This window comes from Falco naumanni, chromosome 1, assembly GCF_017639655.2.
Source record: "Falco naumanni isolate bFalNau1 chromosome 1, bFalNau1.pat, whole genome shotgun sequence".
Classification (NCBI taxonomy): domain Eukaryota; kingdom Metazoa; phylum Chordata; class Aves; order Falconiformes; family Falconidae; genus Falco; species Falco naumanni.
The window spans coordinates 108,757,302-108,776,275 of record NC_054054.1 but is presented as its reverse complement, the minus strand read 5'-3'; the positions used below and the strand labels follow the sequence as shown (position 1 = coordinate 108,776,275).

Below are 18,974 nucleotides of genomic sequence, written 5' to 3'. Positions count from 1 at the left end.
AGGTTAAAAACCCTGGTGTCCATTTGGTTTCTGCCTGTCCGGGTACAGCACTATCCAGTTTAACCCCAAAATATATTCCATAAATGAATATTTAGTCACACAGAGCTCTCATAGGAAGGGACTACATGTAAAAAAAGAAAATGGTTAGATTAATTTTGGCCCCTCTTCTCTCACAGTTGATTTTACAGCCACTTTTTCTCCAGCTTATTTGGGGTTTTTCAGACTTTTTCTGCCTCAGACGCCCCCAGAAAGCCAGATATGTGGTGACCTTCACTTCCTTTTTCTCACTTAGCCTATGGCTTTATTTCCTAATTATTTAGAGTATTTATTTTCTGCTCCTGTTTGCAAAGATGCTTAAGCATTTGAGCAGGGCTGAGATACCCAAGGAGTCTGTAACCTTGCCTTCAGCCTACTGCTCTGGGTACCACAGGGGCCCATCCAGGATGGGAGCTGTTGTGGGTGGTCAAGTTCCAATTAATAAATTGCATTAATAAACTAATGTGCATCATGGTGTGACCCAGTGCACAGGACACAATGGCAGGAACTTTGCCAACTTGGTTTATCTCTGCCAAGCCAAAGACAGGGTACCATTTCTCAGCACTAACTCACTGGACCAGACAATTTTTTCTCCCTTTGCCCTTTTCACTTTAAACATCATGGATGCTGGCTTCAAAAGATGGGGTAACTTTGCAAATTTTTTTGTTAGGGATATTAAGTGATTCTTCACAGGATGGTCATTGTGCGACATTTTAATTTTGATTATTTTGGTGAATGAAACAGCATCTACAGTAGATTTATTGCTTAGTGAATGGCATAGCCATGGCGTGTGTCAGACCTGTAAAATATTAAAATAACGGGTAGGGGATTGTTGTTAATCGGAATTTATTGCGCTACATAAAGGCATATTTACAGTCCCACCAGGGGACTATTAATTTATTTGGGGATAAACAATTAATCTCCCTGGGAGTGGGAGCAGAAAATCTGACACAGTTTTATGTCTTTTCCCAGCGCGCGAAAGCAGGATAGCTCACAGCCCCAGAATGCTGGGCTCCCTGGGGGGCCTCCACTGGCGAGGACATGAGTCTGGGGAGAGGCAGCCCACTGGGCGGGGAGGTCCTGGCCAGTTTCGTACTGGGAGCTGTGCTCTCTGCTTTGATGAATGGGCTTTTTCCTGCCCCTGCCTGAGCTGGGCTCTCACAGACGGCCTCAATGCATCCCATTTGTTTCCCCCACCTCCGCCTATTTTTGGGTTTCAGCCTTTGCATCCTGTTTCCTGCATCCTCTCCTTTCCGTGCAAGATGCAACAGGCACAAACAGGGAGGAAAGGAGGAGGTGCTGTGCAGTGGGAAGGAGAGTGTTTTAACTGCTACTGTTTGGTACCTTTGCTCCATGGACTTCTTCAAACTTAAGCTTTATTATTTTTCTTTGGAAGCAGCTGTTTGATCTGCAGGTGTGACTCGATTACAGGGCAGGAGCACTTGCGATAATTCCCAGCCAAGGCCCTGGAAAGGTTATAACAAAAGCAAAATTTCTGGTTTACAAGAGCATATCCAGTGTTTTGGCAGGTAATGCCAGCCCATTAGGGAGAGAAGTTCACACCTTGTGTTCACACAGCTCTGGCCGTGGTGTACTAGCATAATGTAGGAGCCAGACTAAGACCACTGGCTTGCAGCAGGGTTTCTTGCAATCTGCCCTGAAGTCCCCCGTGCCTTTCCCTATTGCCACCTATTTTGGGGCAGCTGTGCCTCTGCCATCCCTTGTGCCCCACAGCAAAACTGCTGGGCTGTCTTACACCTTCTGCCCCCAGAGCTGTCCAGTGGTCATTCAGTGGCTCAGCATTCCTGGCCTACATGGCAGAAAATAAACCTCACCATTAACCTATGCCTCTTGGCCACATGATTTTTTAACACATTTATTCAAAATGAGATCTTAGTTCCCTTTGCCAAGGCCTGGTTGGATTTCGTTGCTTTTTGGCTGCCGCTGTGCACGTCAGGGCACTGCCAGATCCAGGACCCCACAGTCTTGCTGCCACCTATATGAACCCTGCTGGCAGGACCCAAACCAGACCCAGCTCTTCTTTCAATGTAACTTTCACCTGCACCCATCCTGTTTGTGCCTTTTTTCTCAGCACTATGTTCTGAAACATATCTTTGCACCTTTCTGTGGATATTAGCAATCTGAGTAGCTCATAGGTTGTTTCCAACAGGAGCTGTAAGATTACAGGGGATTTGCACTACCATAATTAAGAAGAACCTAGATCATTAAAAATAATATGCTTCACACAAGAGAGGAACAAGCCTCCCTCACAAGACCCCTTTCTGCTGAAAAATTCATTGCTTTAAATAATTAATGGTCCTCGCAAAGGAGGATGGTTTTGCGTGTTGCTGGGTGGAAGGTGAAATTCAGATGCTGGGCAGGGTAATCCTCTTTTTTTACGAGTCCATATTTCCTCGCCATGCTGCTGCTGTGGGAGTGGTGGGGAGCAGGGCTGTGGCTGCACTCCGCACGGGGCCCTGTGCTGGGAGGGTGTCAGTGTGATGGGGTCACCCACCCCACCCCAGACCCTGTGGGTCCCTCCTGGGGTACAGACAGGGCAAGGGGCCAGCCCTCACCAGGGATGTCCTGACCTCCTATCTTTCACCCTGAGGCAGCACTTGTCTCTTCAGGTCTCAGTGGCTTGGAAGGCACCGGAGAGGAGCAGATATCCCTGCTGCCACAGTCCCTCCTGAAACAGCGTCTCCATTTCTCTCAGTAGCTGTTTGCACTGCTGTGCCTTTTACATTGCATGTCAGGAATTAATTTATTGCTGGGACAGCATTTGCATTGCTCGTGCGGTGTATAAATAGGCTATAAATAAGATGCTGATTTCCAATTACTGCATGGCACTGGGTTAAGCACTCACACCAGTGTGTCAGGGTGGTGCCCGTGCTCCCTTGGCCCATCCCTTGCCAGCACCAGTGTGTCCCTTTTTGGAGCAGTGGTAGCTCCCAGGCACAACATTACAGGCAGTAGCTCTGCCACCATGGCACCAGCCAGTCCTGCTGCTAAAAAACAGCTCAGCAGTAAATAACCAGGTAGTTGTAGGGCAGTGCCAGACCCATGCTAGCTACTGGGGGATTTTTTTAGCTGTTTGGACCTCCCGTAGCCATCACATGGTAAACCCAAATCCTCTTGCCCTACTCAGCCTGCCTGCCATTCCTGCAGCTTAATTTACATTTAGCAGATTATTTACTCTTGATTTGTAACCTCTTTAGTGAGGGGGGCCAAATGGAAACATATACTGGGTTTGTTCCTATAATAACCATGGTTGCTCAAAAACTCATATAGGGAAAAAAAGTAAAAAAAAAAAGAAAATAGTGCATTTCTAACAAAAAACATCTCAGCAGGGCAAGAGAGCTGGACTAGGGCGGGTGGAGGTGGGACCTGAGCTCCTTAGGGCAGCTCCCACACAGGTTATGAAAATGAGGCTTGCTAGGAAAATGGGGACAAGACCTGTCTTACAGCTGTACTGCTTTAGGGAGCTAAGAGGCAGACATTACTGCAGGGTGACTCACCAAAGCCAGAAGCATTTTGTGGAATTTGCCGTGAAATAACAGGACTTGATGTTGCTGCCACAATGCTGGGACCAAGATGCCCTCATGCTATTTGAATGCTGCCATGAGCTGGGTGCTGAAGGAGAGGCATATGTCACGGGTCCCCTCACCATCCCTGGCCACACCATGCCCCTGGCTAGGCTGGCACATGTCCCTCCTGGTACAGGGACCACCTCCCTGCCAGTGCGGTCCCGTTGGTAGAGGTTGATATGTCACCTGCAACAGAGACAAAACCAGCAACAATGCAGCAATCAGGCACCCATACACAAGAACGAGCTGTTTTGCCACAAATTAGCGTTTTTCCCGGTTTTGGATGCTGATGCAGTTTGTATCTTACAGCCAGAATATTAAATAGCAAAACTGCTTCCACCTCAGCCAGGTGAAGGTAAGGGGGACAGGCTGCAGGCTGTGCTGGCCTCCCCTTTCACTGCCCCTCTGCACTGCCAGCCCCCAGGAAAATGCTGCCCACTGGACACTCCTATAGCCTCCAGCACCCCAAAACATCATCACACTGTGTGAGCTGGGTTTAAATAACAGGCCCAAATGACCCGGTTTTGTTGTAAAAGAGGCTAAATCAAAGCCATGACTGCCGCAGCAAAAAGCTGGTGGGTCTGCTGGAGGTGAACTGGGCTAGGGCTTGGGAGCAGCCTGCTTCGTTGGTTGCTGCAATGAAACCTTTGCAGCAGCAGGTTCCCTGCTGTGGAGCATCATTGGCAAAATACCTTCTAATTGCCAGGCTTGCAGGGGTAGGCGCCATCCAGAGATACGTTTCAGCTCTCAGTGGAGGCACTGACACGTGTCACTGGCATCTAATGGCACTTGTATTAGTGAAGTAGCCCTTCATGCATGTAATACATTTGCTGTTATCGCCATAGCCCGAATACTAACAACCCCTGGGACCAGGTGACAGGTGAACTGTGGGCTCAAGAGTTAACAGTGAATTTAAGCAATAGAAGGTGGAAGGGAAAAGGTGGGGGAAGCTGCCCATGATGGGGCACTTCAGGAGGGGGAATTTGCAGGGAGGTGTCACAGGGATGGTGGTGGTGGATCATCTTGCTGACAGCCCTGTGTGTCCTTTCAGACAAGCGCTGTGCTGTGTGCAGGCGGCTGCGCCCTGCTGGCCCTCAGCTCGCTGCTGGCCATCATCGCTGTCCTGCTGCCCGGCGGAGCCTGTGAGAGGCGAGTCTGCACCCTGGCTGGCTACATGCAGACAGCAGCAGGCAAGTGATGGGGAGTTTGCTTTTTGGGGTGGAAAGACGGGGTTTCCCCAGGGTGCTGCCCAGCCATTCACAGCATCCTGGATCTCAGCAGCAAGAGGAGCTTGCAAACCCTAACACTGGGAGAGAAGCAAGTGGCCCTTTGCTTTAACAATTGCCTCCTGCATCCATCTGTATAAATTCTATTGAAAATCACCTCCACTCAAACACACAGGTCTGTGGCAGAGAGCCTGGCCTGCAGGTCCTGCTCAGACTCTTGTGTAGGGCAGGGGGCTGCGGTGAGTGGTGGAGACCAGGCTGCCTGCTGGCAGGGTGCTGCTGCACTGCTTTGAGTCTAGTAGCTGCCTCCTGTGAAGTTTGCAGTCCCATTTGGGCCATCTATGCAATTAAACCCCTGGAAGGACTTCCTTGTCTGAACTCTACACCCAAGACAGGCTGTTGCCCAGCCTGTCCTCCCCAGGCAGCCCTTCACTTATATTTCCATTGCAATTGCTTATACTTCTGCCTTGGAGAAGTGCTAATGCAGAGGAGAGAAGGCTGGCATCTGGGGAAGGTCCATCCTCATGCTGCCCTCCCTGTGGAGGGACAAACCCCACCCAAGACTGGTCTCCACTGCAGGAAGCTGCGTCTTTGGGAGCTAAGTGTTGGACCAAACAACCCCAACTGGACACGAGCCATGACAGGAGATTAAACCACCCATTCATGTCTGTGCCCGAGAATAAACTCCTTTCCTTAGAGAAATCCTTAGGGCCAGCCAGGCTTCGTTATCTGCCTAGCAGCATTCAAGCGGCTTTTGGGGGAAATCCTGTTACATGCTGTCCTCGCCAGGGCTCATCCCGTGGGAGCTGATTTAGGAACAGATGGAGGGGCCTGGCCCATTAGCCACAGCTGCTCCAGCTCAGCCAGGCTGTGGGTCCACGGAGGCAGATGCTCGTGCCTGTGCCCTGTCACTAGTGACTGGTGCTTCACTTGGAGGCCACAATTCAGAGAGTCCCCTCACCCCTTTAAGTTGGCTGGTGGCTGGAGCCAGCGGCTCCCCTGGGTGCAGGACAGAGGATGGAGGAGTCCCATGCCAGCAGGTCTCAGCCCTAGCCCAGAGATGGCATGGGTCACGGGGAGGTGGCTTAGGGTGGCCTTGCAGGTGATCTCCAATGCAGGGGATAACTGGGATGGAAAGGGGTAACCCCACGTTACCTTTGCCCAGAGGGGTAGCACACCCTTGCTGCATCTGGCCCTGCAATGAGAGACAAGCACGTACAAAGCAAGGGATTCAGAAGAGTCCCTGGAAAGGAAACCAACTGTGGCAGATAAATACAAATGAGGCACTCCGAGGGGTTTTGGTAATATTGAACAGGCTGTAAATAAACTGTAGACTCTAAGCGTTATTGACAAATGAAAATTTACTGGATACATTTGAGCAAGCTAATGGGTTGCTTTAAACCCTGGTGGTGCCTTGCTAAGCATTTTGTATTGCGCTTTTTAATTTTAGTTCACTGTGGATTAATTCCCATTCAGAGGCAGGCAGCCCTGAGTCAACAGAATTAAATCGTTTAATGTATTTGGATTCAGAAATGCTGTCCCCCCATAATTTCTCTCGCTGTTCCCCCTCTCCCCTCCCCAGGAGGAAGCTCTTCATTAGAAGTCAGCTGCAGCTAGGTGGCCATGAGAAAAACACCTCCCCAAAAATCACATTATCTCACAGAGAAAAGCAGGGTTTTTAAGGTAGATTAATTTATATGGGAGAGAATGAAAGCAGAGCAAGCCCGTGAGGTTTGGTAGAGCAACTTTCTGATGGGGGGAGCAGGCAGCTCTGCCAGAGGAAGCCCTATATAAAACCATGAGATGCCAGCAGAGCAGTGGGAGGGAGGAGAGGGGCTATGTTTCTCCCAAACCCCAGGTTTCTCTGAAGCACAACAGGTTTCACAGGCACCTTCCCTCTGCCTGTCCTGACATTTTTCCCCCTGCAGTCTCAGTTTTCCTCCCATTTTCCTATCCCACAAAAACAACTCAAGGTATTTTGCAGAGCACCAAATGTGTGAGTAAATAAACTTAATGCATTAAAACACTGAATCAGGCAATTTCCTAATAAAGAGCCAGGTGTATTAAGCCAGGAGCACAAAACATGCCATGAAGTGCATGAGCAGAGGCACTGGCAGAGCCAGCATCAGCCCCCATGGGCTCTGCACTGTATCAGACAGATGCCCCGAGCCACACTCACCTAAATGCAGGTGCAGATGCCAAGCTGAACCAAACAAGAATGAACTCTGAGAGCAGCCCCACACCAAGGGGCAGTCAGGCTCAAGCTATGTCTTTAACACTTTCCCACTATTTTTTTAGAGATCCAAGTTGTGCCTTTTCTAGCCTTCCAGGAAGGAAGATAGAAACCTCACACAGATAAAGCAGAGCATTCACTGCAGATGCAGACATGCTATCAGGGTTCAGAGCTGGGCTAATTGCCACCATACGTTGAACACATGATTCCTGATAGCCTGGCATCCACCCCTTAGAAAAAAAACCCCAACATATCCACATAAATGACAACAGGATGATCCCTAATGAAAAAGTAAATGAGCATCAGAGCAACAGGGAGAGGGGGAAGGATAAAAGACAGAACATTTGCTCAGCCCTCACACCCTACGAGCAGAGTCAAAGCTGCCCCTAAGAGATTAGAGGCTCACTCCCTAAGCATGGTGCTAGCTTGCTAAATTTAAATTTCTGCTCTGATACCTCCTCCCAGACCTGCACAGCAGCACCTCCAAAGAGGCTGGAGTAACGAAGCTGGCCCCATTTATGGGTGGGTCAGTGGGGCAGCCTCAGCCCCCGGCTGCAGCCCACTGCTGCTGATGGAGAGAGGCCCTGGGGCTAACCCCAGGGACAGGGAGTGCAAATGGGTGCACAGCTGAAACCCTGCCAACAGTCAGTTTTCAGCAAAAGCCTCTTTGTTGGTATTTTAAAAATAGGAGTTAATTCCAGGGAGAAATGTCTGGTGCTGTAAGAGAAGGGCAAGGGATGTTCTCCAGGGCTGGCTGTGCCTATACAACCTCTCTGGTGACTTCCAGGTGCTGTGCCAGGGGCCTGTGGTTTATAGCTGGACATTACTGAACGAGGGTAGAATCAGATGAGATATTAGGAAGAAATTCTTTACTGTGAGGGTGGTGAGGCACTGGCACAGGTTGCCCAGATAAGTTGTGGATGCCTCATCCCTGGCCGCGTTCAAGGCCAAGTTGGAGACAGGGCTTTGAGCAGCCTGGTCTAGTGGCAGGTGTCCCTGCCTGTGGCAGGGGGGCTGGAACTAGGTGATCTTTAAGGTCCCTTCCAACCCAAACCATTCTATGATTCCATGATTTCAGTTTATCTCTGCAAAGCTCTCAGTTTTTGCATGACCGCCAGTGGCGAAGCTGCTGGAAGGAGGAGCATGGGGCCATCAGTGTCTCAGGCACCAGCTTCACCCGTGGGCACCCGTTGGTGATGCTGTGAGGAGCCCCAAGGCTCCACTCTGAGCTGTCACAGCCCTCATGGTCCCCAGCAGCATCACTGCATTAGAGGAGTGTTCTGAAGGCCGGGGGTGCCAAAAGCCAAAGCAGACTCTGCTAGGTTTCCAGCATGGACCGTGTCTGCTCCCTGGCCCAAGGAGCATCTGCGCTCCCATGGGAATGGCCTTTCCAGAAGAGTGAGGCTCGCTACTGGTGGAAGCTGAGATTGAAGTTGAAGCTGAGTAAACTCCATCAAACAGCAAATCCAGGCAGCTTTCTGCTTTTGGGGCTTGTGGGACTAAAGGAAGGATTATGGGTCTGCTGTTGGATTAAGCTGCTGGCAACCATGCTCTGGCACCAAAGTGGATTGCATCTGCTGTTAGGAAAAGCAACAAGTCTTTGTAGACAGGCAGCAGGGACTAGCAGCCTCCCTCCACAGCTCTTTTTGCTACTATAAAAGCCTCAATAAAAACCAGGATTGTGTTGCTTGTTGGAAGCTTTTCACCATGTGCTTTTCCTTTGTTGGTGATTGGTGGCTGATCCATTGGTGGTTGGATCCATTGGTAACTGGATGCACCCCCAGCCACCCCACAGCTGCGGATCCTCTGCCTGGTCTCTGAGACATGTCTGCGAAGCAGCCTGACAGGAGGAGGATGCAAAGCTTTGCACCTCATTGAGGGCACAGGCACAGTCAAGCATGAGGGAAGCCTTCGGGGAGAGTTTTGCTTTCACCCCACACTGCTCTCTGTCTAATCCTACCACCATCAACTCACTCCTCAAGACAAAGCCAGTGCTGAGGGCACATGATCCTGACCTGCCTGTGCCTTTCCAAGGTTTCCTTGGTTTCTTTTTGGTTTCAAAGAGCAATTTCCCAGCATCGCTACGACAGAATCAGAACAGTCACAAGACTCCAGCAAGACAGGCAGAAACATCCAGTTAGACAATTCCCTTACTCAGCTGCACTTTAATCCCAAGTTTCATGGTAGTCCCCAGAGCTTCTTCCTGCAAAATTTGATTGCATTCTGCAACCAAGATCCCTCCTGCTGACAGAAGCATGGTGGCATTACAGACATGGCCTCAGCTTTTGGTTAGTTAAGCAGCAAAGCAAAATGCAGGAGACCTTGTGCTTTTTGAAGTAGCCTGTGATTACTTAAGACACTGATCATCAGGTAAGAACACATGAAGAAGGAGAATTGTTCATTTTCAGATCAGTATGAATCTTTTAAATGCATCGCATTCCAAGGACTGAAAAGCAACCCAGATTAAAATGGACTGTGCCATTCCCAAGAGAGTGCTGTGGGACAGGTGGGAGGTTTGCTCCAGTCTTGGGATGCAGGCACGTGCTGGAGGCAGCACGGACATGGCAGGTCCCTGGCCAGGAGGCCTGTGTCACAGTGTTACTTAGGAAGGCAGTGTGTGGTCACTGCCCCCGTTGTGCCTTCCGTCCCACCTTGCATCTCATCCCACCTTTGGGATTGATGGTGCCCTGTTTTTCCCAGCCTGTGCAGGTTCTGAATGGCAAACAGTGCTGTCATCCACATCCATATTGATTCCTCAGACTAATATTGATTAGCCTGGTGACATATAGGTAATGTGTAATTAGTAACTTAGATAAAAATAGCACCAAGAGGGTGTACAGCAAAGCTGCCTGGGTACTCCGACCTTTGTTAGCATCTCCATGGTGGCAGAAAATAGAGGGGTTGTAGCTGCCTAGTAATTGCTGACCTGCTATTAAAAACACTGTGAAAGTCTTTCTTTCCCTGCTGCCTTCACTACCCTGCAAGGCAGTTTTGGAGTGCTGCCTGATGGGGTCTCTGATGGCCAGGCACCAGCAGAGCTGTTGCCATGAATCAGGAAAAAGCTGCTCCTCTTGCCTCTGTGTTTTGCTCTGTAGCTTGAGTGCTGCATTTTTAGGGCCAAAAGATGGTGTGAGCTGACAGAGCTTCACATAATGTCACTGCGTATGGCCAGCCTGCACCCACAGCAGTTGCCTGCAAGGTCTTGGATCAATCCTGTCCTGCCCCTTGCCAAGAAATCAAGACTGAAATAATGGCCTGGGGAAGGCACTCTGCAAAATATTGCCTTCCAATGCACTTTAGTGGACTTGTGGCACCAGCAGCTGTTGGGGATGCTGGAGAGCGATGCCTTGAGGATGTTGCAGGGGGCACCAGACAGTGGGGATGTGCCCACTGCTCCCAGGATGCAGGCAGTGCCACAGCATGTCTCTGAGGAGACATAAATGGGCCAGACCTCTGACCAAGGCAGGGGACAGTTTGTGGTTGGGTGGCCAATGCTACGACCAACACTAAACACATTCAGGAATGGCTGAGGAGATAAAGGTCACAGCTAGTCCCAGACTGTGCAGCCTTTCCCACCCCCTCCCACAGAGCCTGGGCTGGGGCCGACCCACAGCCCGTTTCCTGATAGGCATTTTCATGGCCACAATGGCCCAGGAGCCCCATCCTGTTGACGCCGAGAGTTGTTTGTCAGAAGACAGCCCTGGGATTTGGAAGAGGAACTTGGCAGTGGAGGCAGGCAGGGAGCAGCGCCCTGTTGTCCAGGCACTGATTTGATTTAAAATCACCCAAAGCTTCCCCCATCCCTATTTTAAAAATAGTATCTTGGCTTTTATCGCAGAGCCCATGTAGTCCCTCTTCTTGTGGCAGCAGTGTCTTGAAAAACAGTTAGTCATCATGCAATCATATTGCTGGATGTGTTCAATCACCAGAGCAGCATTTAAAAAAATGTTGCCATTAAGCTATTTCCAGCCATCCAAGAAAGGTCTCCTAAAACTGCAAGATTTGGCTAAGCGAGAGGAGAGGCACCAGAAATAAAGCAAAGTCCAGCCTTGATGTAAGGTGCTCAGCCATGAAAGTAAAAAACAGCATCATAAAACCTAATCCAGAGATGGGTCCAGCTCCTGAGTCTCAAGGGCAACTCTTCTGTCTTCCTCTTGTTTTTCTCTGGAAAGAGCAATGCTCCCAATCACAGCTGACAGTAATTGCATGATCCTTGTCACCGCTCAGGTCCTCATTGCCATCTTCACTCTCTCCCCTCCACATTTCACATCTTGTCCTTGCAATACAGACAGCAACCAACCACGTCAGAAACCCTGTTTCCTTCCTCAGTGTCAGGCTTTTCCTCCCTGCTTTCTTTAATTACATTAGCAAAGTTGAAAAACTGCCTTTGGCACACTATTATTCAGTCAGTGAACTCTCACTAATTCCTGACAGAACTAATAAATATCTGATGGTAGGATCCCACTGCTGGGGCACTGGAGAGGGGACATGATTGCAGCCCAGACTGAGAGGTGCTTTGCTCCAGCACCAATATTGCTTACGCCTGATTTACATGTGCTCTCATTTTTTTCACTCACACTAATGCACATCTTCCTTTGCTGCATTTTTTGCCAATTTTCTCCAGGATTCAGCTCACTAGAAGTGGTCACCATCCTGGGCCTTGGGCCCAGTGTGTCCTGGAGCAGGGTCTGCTCTGAACCCTGTAGAGATGCTGGACACCAGTGCCAAAGCCAAAATGATGTTTTTCCACCAGACTCTGCATGTTTGAGGATTTGATGAACTGTTAAATTTGATGAATTGTTAAAAGCCACAATTGACTTTTTTTCCATCTACCTTCCAACTGAGAGGTGTCACCTGTGAGGATGTTGCAGGGGAGCAAAATGAACTTGCCAGATTTGCAGATCGACAGGCATGAAAGTGGAACCACATTGACACTCAACTTCAGCCTTTCACTGCAGGAAATTTTTACTTCTGCTAAAACAGTAATTTTTCTGTGCTCACTTCGGTGCATACATTCGAGTGACAGATCATCTTGGTTCAAAAGCCATTTCGTGATTTTACTTTCAAAAGCTAAAATCTTCAACAGAGAGCCAGACCATTAAACTCAGCAGTAAAAGGGAGAGGGGCTGGCAGCTTTCCTAGCGACCAGGCTCTCTGCCACAGGTTACATGTAGATTAGCCTTCCCCAGGGTTTAAGCTCATTTCATACAAGGTGCAGAGCTGCTGACGGAGAAGGGGCCAGATCCTGGCTGCACTGTACAGCAGCTGAGCCCTGCTTCACCCTCAGCAAGAGAAGCCAGGGATTCATTTCCATCTGTACGGTTTTCTTTCTTCTGTTCAGTTCCCAAACTATTCTTTGATTTTCTCCTGGTATGGTATTGCCGTTTGGCACAAACCTGCTGACTCGGTGCCTTTGCCCTCCCTTCAGGCTGGGGATATGGCAGTGGCAGCATGCCTGGGCTAATGCCAGAAGCAGCATATTTCTCAGTAGCCTCATTTAGAGAATAAACCAGCCATGTCCTTTCATTGGTTTCTTGGACAGGGGCAATACATTTCCAGTGGCATCAGTGACAGAAGCAATATCCTTTCATTGCTATCATTGGAAAAGAGCAGTTTTATACTGCAAGAATGAACTAGTTCACTTGTACAGAACGTATTTTCTATTCCCTTAAACCTGGGGAAATCCTTGTCATATTAATATGTGGCTGAATTGCTTCTTTTTCCACTGCTCTCCTAGGTATTTGAGTTTAGACCCGTTATTGCACTTGGATCCAGTAACAGTCCATAAAGAGTATATTTTGTAAATAATAACAGTGCTTTGTAATAAATGGGAACAACAAATAACAAGTGCAACTGGGGCTCCAAAGCTGCTGCCCTGAGGAAATACAAGCCAGCCCCAAGGACCCTAGCACTGTGCCAGAGCCATGTGTTTCAGATGGGAAAACCCACACTTCAGTTTTAGATGGAATTTGCTTCCCTTTGCCTGTGACTCTCCATTCAGTTTATAGGCAGCTGTTCCTTCTTCTACGACACATTTAACTCTCGTTCTAACATTTTCAAGGTACCAGCGTGGAGCTCAGGGGTGTTATCGGAGGGCTCTTCAAGCCATACCTTACCAAGCAGGCTGCCTCACGTCAGTTTTTGGGGCAGGATGACTTTGATTATGTTTCACCTTTTGTGGCGCTTAACCATGCTTGTTGGTTGTTGCAGGAGAGAACCACTGAATGTGAGGGCCCTTCTTCCCTTGCATGTTCAGCCAGGACATCATAAACTGGATGCTGCAAAGCTTCAGAGCATCTATCATTTAACAGCTGTCATTAGCGGCTGCCCAGCCTGCTCGTTGCATGCCTACAGCCAGTCCTGCTTTAAGAGAAGGCATGCACAGAGATAGGATTTCCTTGAGAAAAGAGCTATGAAGCTCTGACAAAATGGGTCTTTCCAACACCTCCAGCACCAGCTGACTGGCAGGGTCCTGGCTGCCTGGGTCAGATCCTTTGGTGGCAATGCGAGTTGTTTCAGTCCTGCTTTGCTTGCTCTAGATGAGCATTTGGCTCCAGTATCCTGAATAACTGGCAGGCAGTGCTGGGTGAGCTGGGGAGCCAGCCCTGAGACCGGACATGTAAGTAGTGGCTCTGGGCCAGATCCTGCTTCCTTTTTGCACAGTCTGATAATGCTGGTAGTCTAGCGGAGGCCTCCATCCTTGTGGGGGCACGTAGCACAGCTCCCAAGTGAGTGCTGGTTCAGAAATGTTTTGCTTTGCCTTCCCGTCTGAATCTATGCTGAGTCGTATTTCTTTGCTGGTAAGGAACAGATCTGCTAGGAGGAGAAATTTACCCTGCACTGAGTGTAAACACAGATGGAAACATGGTGAAGCCCTTTTCAAAGTCAAGGGAATAAATCTGTTTAAAAGACTGAACATCTGGGGCAGTGAAGGAGCAGGTGGAGAACTAACCCAGGAAAGGACAGTGGTGCTAAGGGATGACTGTCTGGGGAGAGGATGCAAACTCTAGGACAGTGGAAATGTGGGGAAATTACCCCAAAGAGCAACAGAAGGCTCCAGAAAGGTTACCCTTCTGGATCTTTTTTAGAGTTCTTTGTTTTTTTGAGTCTTGTGAGTTGCATCCCAGGCACTTTAGATGGAGCAAGTTGATAGGCTTTTCCCCTGAACTAATCTCATCTGACCTTTGTAAGGCAGCATGCAAAGGATGCAGCCCTGTGTCTCCTCCAGCTGCTGGGATAAGCAGGATTTTGTTCCCTGGTTAGGCAACAATCACTGTGGTGCAGAAGCTGCTCCGTGCATTGCCCTGGGAGGGCAGGCCTGGCATCTTCACACCACCGGGAATCAGCTTCATGCTGATGATTTGGTCAGCTCTTCTGGTCCATGCCAGCACATTTTCTATGCTTTGCAACAAGAGCACTCCTGGACAAAGGCCTTGGTCCTGCAGGGCTTTATTCACTTGCCTAACCAAAAAGCTAAAAACATGGATAAGCCTTGGATGGCTGAGGAAATGTTAAATTTTGTTCCCCTTCCAGCTGTAATCTTGGCAGAAGCATGGCTCTGGCTGCTAAAGCCCATAAAATGAACAGCCCCTGTTGCTTCTGGTAGGGGTATAAAAATATAATTATTTGAAGAGTGACTTACGACTCAGTGAAACAAAGATCTTCTCCTTTTTGATTGAATTACACAGCGGTATTCCTAGAAGACTGGAGACAGATGGTGAGCTCTGGCCAGGCATTTAACAGCCTGAGTTACTGCATGGAGGGGATGGAGCTGAGCAAGGCTGCAACATGTCGATCCTGCCTTTCGGCTTGCCTTGGGTCACCATCATGGTGTATTCCCTGAGAAAGGAGAGGCTGGAGGATGGTTTGCAGCAATGGATGGAGATGTGGAGCATGTCCAGTAGCAAAGGGCTTGTTTTGCAGCAGCAGCACATAGCTCAGGTGGCAGCAAAGAAAGGCAAAAACTTTTGTTTCTGCAAACCCAGTGCTGCTTTGGTTCCAGGTGGGCATACTGTGACAGCAATCCCAGTGTGTGTTTGTTCAGGACCCTGTGGATCTGGGAGGTGCCCTCCCATCATGCAGGAGAGCTCCCCATCCCTCCGGGCCCAGGATGAGGATGGACAAAGGCAGAGGGTCGCTTGGGCTGGGGTGGAAGAAACGCCATCGTATTTCTGCCTCACTGTTCCTCCTGCCCCCATATATCTTGAGGATGTCAATAAAGTCAAACAGACTATTAGCAGCATGTCGTGTTATCAGCCGTGGTTGTGTGCGCTGTGCATTAGGCAGCTATGCAGCCTGCATTTTATGAAGTGAGCTGCTCATACCACTGCTGGGGTTGCAGCAATTATCACATCCCCTCACAGCTGGGTGACACTACGGCTTTTATGAGCTACCCTAAATCAAAGGCCTTTTCTTTTTAAAGATAAATTAACAATTCTCTCCCTTTCTTTTTTTTTTTTTTTAATGGCATAACAGCCAGCTGATTACTAGGTGAGACACAAATCTTGTTGCTGAGTTGTGCCTACTGCCATTGTCTTTTTGATTATTTTTATTGAATAAGCAAATGTTCTTCTGGAGCTCTGAAGTCCTTACGAGGGAGACTCATTTTCTGCTACTGTGATCTCTTTGTCGTGGGTGGGTGATGTATGAAAAGGAATTGCAAATAGCTGTTTACAGCAAGCAAAGTCACGGAACAGCCTACTTTAATTTCTGCTATCTATTGGAGACTGTTGTCGGTGATGGTCAAAATTAATTAAGCAGGAAGGAAGAGAGCAGGGAGGCAGTATGCATCCAGTTCTGACATTGAAATATTAATGGTGAGCTAATCAAGAAAGAGTATCTATGAATATCTAATCAGTTTACAGTTTGCATTTTTACTGATGCAGGGAACTTCTGGGCAACAGCCCTTTACAGGAGGTGTCGGGAGCGGAGGTGGGCTGCCTGCTGCCTGATTGCTCTATCTGGGAAAAAACAAAGAGCTCTTGCCTTTGTCAGGGGCTGAGGCACATTTGCCTTTTGCACCTCACAGCCCTGCTGCCACTGAATGCTGCTGTATCCTTCCCGCTGTCACTTACAGCAGCCAGATCAGAGGGTCCAGCCCATGGCATCCCCAGTGCTGCATCTTCTTCTTCCGTAATGCTAAAGGGCACTTGGAGGGCTCAGCTCCTCCAGGGCTGAGCTGCAGCATCTGCCCACATCCAGGCCTTGGGCAAAAGCTCAAAACAGTGTAGCCTTGAATGCACGACTTCGCCCTCTTGCTCCATGCCCTGTGCAGGGCACCCCACAGGAGGCAGCAGGCTGTGCTCCTGTCTCTCCTGCCAGTGTGTGGCTAACATTTCCAAGTCGAGTTTCCAAGCTGGTTTGGGGGAAACAGAAGGTGATGGCTGTGCTTCAGGTACAGGGTGCACTGCAGACCCCTCATGCCCAGAGCATGCTCCAGGCACAATGGCCGCAGCAGGGGCTTAGCCGCTTTCGCAGACCCACCACACAAACAGGGGAAATAGGAGGAAACAATCTCATGGCAAAGCTGGGCTGATGCTAATCAGAGTCACAAAAGTAAATGTCACCTTTGGGTGCCAGAAGGAGTCAAGCGGCATTTCTCTCTTCAACGTCAGCATACTGAAGGCTGTGGCTTTGGAGATTTGTATTGCTGTGTTTCTGCAAACAGCTTCCTCCTCTAACCTCTTGGAAATTGGATTTTGCGGGGCTGAGCAGTTTGTGTGCAGCAGATACCAGTGGGACTGATAAGCAGAAACCTGTTTACACACTCACTCATATCTAATGCTACAGTTGGGTAGGGGACTGCCTGGATTTATTTTTTCTTTTTAAGCACTATCAAATGTAATCCTTGTGGCTGAATGCCTTGTTGCTGCTTAACAGGGAGAAATCTTAACTAGGCAGTTTTAATGGGTAACAAATGTGAAAATAACTTGATATGAAGTAAAAGGATAAAGGTAATAATTAAATCTTAAATGATAATTAGGAAGAATCAAGTGGCAATCAATAGGGAATAGCGTACTTACAGTCTCCTGTGCAAGGTGGTACTTCACATATTGGCAGGTTAGTAGGAACTGGACACAACCCCAAATGCAGAAAGGAGAGAGTCCTGGCATGTTGCTCTGACAGCAACAGGGACCTTCTGGGAAAAAGAAAATGGAAAGCAGATGGTGTCAGTTAAGAATAGCAGGGAAGTGCCAGGGATGTCCAGGGAGGTGGTGGAGCCCACTGGCTGCATCCGTCCCCCATGGTCTGTGGGAGTGAGAAACCCCCTTGCTGTGGGCGCATGGGCACTGTGATGCCCTGCTCCAGTTCCTGGGGGCTGACAGTGATGTTTTGTCATCATGTGACACTTTGAAATCTTTGGCTTGATTGAATGAGAAGTGGGCATTTCTGCAGGAACACTCTCAAGCATGCTTCTCTCTGTTAGTCCAGTATAACCCAAATCTGTCAGCCTTTAGGGCTTGCTTTGAAGGTCATCTGTGAGCAAGGCTAATTATTTCAAGCAAAGCAGCAGGCTAATGCCACTAACCTGCTCCCAGGAACTAAGCTCTGCCCTGTGCTTTGGCTGTGTAGCTGCATGTGAGCCACAGGGAATTACAGATGCACAGGGGTGTATGTTAAGCCCATAGATATAAACAGATCCCACTGGCATGTACCTTGAGCATGGAGAGGGAAGCACATATTTTTCGTAGCTGATTCATTCAGTTGTCATGAAAATGCTGTTCAAGCCAAAAGGTAGTATCTCTTCTTTCTGCCATTTAATTTTCTTTAATCTACTCTTGACATTTATTGAAAGAAGTGATTTATGCACATCAAGGCCAAAGATTTCAAAACATCACATGAAAAAAGAATCCAGGTCAGTCCAAAGGAGAATATGGTAGCAAACATGAGATGAAAGACTCTAGTTTCTACAGGGAAGGTCTGTGCAAAACAAAAGGTCACTCTGATCTGTGGTCTAAGAGTGCTTCATTTGCACCTCTGACTGTAGCTGCAAGTGGTGGGCTTTGTATGTTCTGACACCTCCAGAAATTCAGGCAAGGCAGTCTTTAATATGAACAGGTTTAAAATGAAATGATGCCGTGATAACATGACTTTCAGAAGCCTTTTCATGTGGGCTAAGAGTTTCCCATGGCTCTGCCCAATGTTGGCCCAGCTTGCTTTGCCTGGGGCAGTGCTCCCAGGACTGCAGGCAGAGCTGAGCCATCCTTTGCTGTTCACTCTCCATAAATAAGTGTTGCTGCTTCTCACGTGATTAAATGAGCCAAAGCACTTGACAAACTGAATGAGCTTCTGGAAGCGAATCCAGTGGAGGGGCCTATCCTGGAAGATGCCTCCGGATGCATTGAGCAATCTGAATGCCCAAATTGAAGAAAGAGAAATGTTAAAGATCCTCAAAAAACTTCTGTATTTAGTTCATTTTACATGGTTAGAGGTAACAAGCTGACACAAGTTAATTTATAGCTCAGTTCTATGCTGATTGCAAAGTACACATTTCCAGCCAGCAATCATTAGTACATCACTCTCCCATTGGTTCTCTTGGCATCTAAAAGAAATTTCTCCCTTCCTGACATTTTAAAAAAATTCTAATACATTATACACTCTATGATTTTATAGCATTTTTAATATTTAAAGAAGGCTAGAATCTATAACCTCAACCTTTAACAAATGTACAGTAACGTGATAACAAATTTGCCTCGAACAGCTGCTATCTTGGTACCAACTGGCATGAAGAGGAGGGAAGTAATTGGCTTGTTTTCAGATAATTACCATAATTGTAGTGACACCATTTGGATCACATCTAACTGCGTTCCTGCTGCAAGTTGAGTAATTTAATAATTGGCAGAATTTAGACTGACAGTAAAGGTAAAGTCAGCGTATGGTGGGGAGATCATC

General features: G+C 48.4%; 1 protein-coding gene and 1 long non-coding RNA gene across 2 annotated transcripts in view; one reads left to right on the top strand and one right to left on the bottom strand.

Moving 5' to 3' along the window:
- TMEM211 (transmembrane protein 211) overlaps nt 1-18,974 on the top strand; it is a 64,847-nt gene that overhangs the window by 7,054 nt on the left and 38,819 nt on the right. The window contains exon 2 of the mRNA XM_040617650.1: nt 4,675-4,813. Within this exon, the coding sequence (XP_040473584.1) occupies nt 4,675-4,813 (139 nt within the window). The remainder of the gene's footprint in view (nt 1-4,674; nt 4,814-18,974) is intronic.
- LOC121099057 lies at nt 867-17,468 on the bottom strand. Its single transcript, XR_005831409.1, has 3 exons — nt 17,105-17,468; nt 3,555-3,809; nt 867-1,502 (listed from the first exon to the last, which is right to left on the bottom strand). It is a non-coding gene; the product is annotated as an uncharacterized LOC121099057 (long non-coding RNA).